The sequence below is a fragment of the Salvelinus sp. IW2-2015 genome, unplaced genomic scaffold (genome assembly GCF_002910315.2).
Source record: "Salvelinus sp. IW2-2015 unplaced genomic scaffold, ASM291031v2 Un_scaffold5107, whole genome shotgun sequence".
Lineage (NCBI taxonomy): Eukaryota > Metazoa > Chordata > Actinopteri > Salmoniformes > Salmonidae > Salvelinus > Salvelinus sp. IW2-2015.
Genome location: NW_019946373.1, coordinates 17,808 through 19,618, shown reverse-complemented (window position 1 = coordinate 19,618; position 1,811 = coordinate 17,808). Strand labels below are relative to the sequence as shown.

The window sequence follows — 1,811 nt, the reverse complement described above, 5'->3', positions numbered from 1 at the left end:
TTCACTGACACACACATAACATTCCTTACTGCACACTGAAACATAGCTGAGGTCTGATGTCGTCTATACATTACTGTTCCTGACTCAGCTGTTCACTGACACACACATAAACATTCCTTACTGCATACGAAACATGAGCTCTTCCAGATTCTCTGTCGCAAGTCTGTCGGTCGGCCAGCGAAGAGTCCAGTACTAACATGTGTGTGTGTGTGTCTGTGTGTTGTGTGTGTGTGTGTGTGTGGTGGTGTGTGTGTGTGTGTGTGTGGGTGTGTGTGTGTAGTGTGTGTGTTCTCTGTGCCAGCCACATAGGTTCAGTATTAGGTGATCTATAACGCCATGCCTTTCAATTAGCCAGCACAGAACACTGTAGTGTTAAAGCTCTCAGAGCACGGTGTGATCTAGAATTCAGTTTTGCCTTTTTGACATCATAATGAATAAGACTATATGGACCAGGGGAACCTGATCCTAGATCAGCACACCTCTCTGACACAGTTTTTGACATGACACCTGGAGCACTAATATATAGTAGAAATGATGATTGAACTTTTTGGTATAGTAAACTGAAGGAATATACATGACAGTATATGACTCTAAATTAGTATATTATTGCATAACTGTTTCTATCTAGACATATCTGTAAAGCTCACACTAACAATGCTCCCAATTCACCGCTTTATTGCGGTTGACTTCCATCCGTCAGGTCTGACGAAGAATTCGTTTTGGCACCAACATTTTAGGATGTGCGTATGTCCAAAAACATTTCTATGTTCCAGCATATTCCCACAAAAAATGCTTTGCTTTATCTTGCCAGGTCGCAGTTGTAAATGGAGATGTTCTCAATGGCCCTACCTGGTTAGAGAGAGAGAGGAGAGAGAGAGAGAGAAGAAGAGAAGAGAGAGGGAGGAGGAGAGAGGAGAGAGAGAAGAGAGAGAGAGAGAGAGAGAGAGAGAGAGGAGAAGAGAGAGAGAGAGAGAGATGGAGAGAAGAGGTGCAGTCTGGGATCCCACACACCTGAGTTGTCGGAAAACTGGGGCACCTCCCAGGCAACGGCCGCCTGCGTGTCTGTGGCCTGGAAAGTGGGCGGTGACCTGCACCTGTCAATCACAGGGGGCTCCGTATCTAGAAAGGAACAACATCGTTGTTGTTAGGGAGACCACAAAGCTTGACCATGACAACCAACAATCTCCAGCTGAATGTTAACTAATTGGACTAATTGGAATGATTTAGTGTTGAGCACTATTGCTATCCTACATTAGGACTTATATCAGTATATTAGTATATAGGTAGTAGTATTCCTACAATCGGATAACAATCTAGTGTAACCCTATGGTAAAGTAGGGTATGTTAGGTTCTTCATTTTAGTGGTATGTGTTAAACATGTGTGTCTAATGAAAGCCACTGCATTCCTTCATAATAGCATATGGAAATATTSGGGGCTACCACAGTGCTTTCCCCCTTGGTTTCTGAGAGTATTAAGTGTGTGACACTGGACACCCTTATTTTCCACACTTTGCACACTTGAGTTTGCCACCTGTGACTACTGTGTAGACTCGTTATKTAGCTTTTATCCAAAGGGACTACTGCATGTGGCAGCCGGGATCCAAACCCACCACTCTGGAGTTCTAAGCACCTCACTCCCACTAACCGAGTCATTGGAAATAGGAACTACCAGAAGTATTTCCTGATAACGTAACCTGACCAGGAGAAACTCTGGGCGCTACTTAAAAGATACAGTATGACTAGAGCCTGTAGGCTATAACTGGGGCCTGGAGTTTTTCACGGTCAGGTCATGAGGTCAGGAAAAACTTAGG

The 1,811-nt window shown here is 44.1% G+C and overlaps 1 protein-coding gene across 1 annotated transcript in view; it reads right to left on the bottom strand.

Annotated features, from left to right (window-relative positions):
• Positions 1-1,011: 1,011 nt before the first annotated feature.
• Positions 1,012-1,811, bottom strand: part of LOC112077970 (sushi, von Willebrand factor type A, EGF and pentraxin domain-containing protein 1-like) — a gene marked incomplete at its 3' end in the record, with an annotated part of 15,378 nt that continues 14,578 nt past the window's right edge. Inside the window, exon 5 of the mRNA XM_024144347.2 lies at positions 1,012-1,119. Coding sequence (XP_024000115.2) covers positions 1,012-1,119 — 108 coding nt within the window. The remainder of the gene's footprint in view (positions 1,120-1,811) is intronic.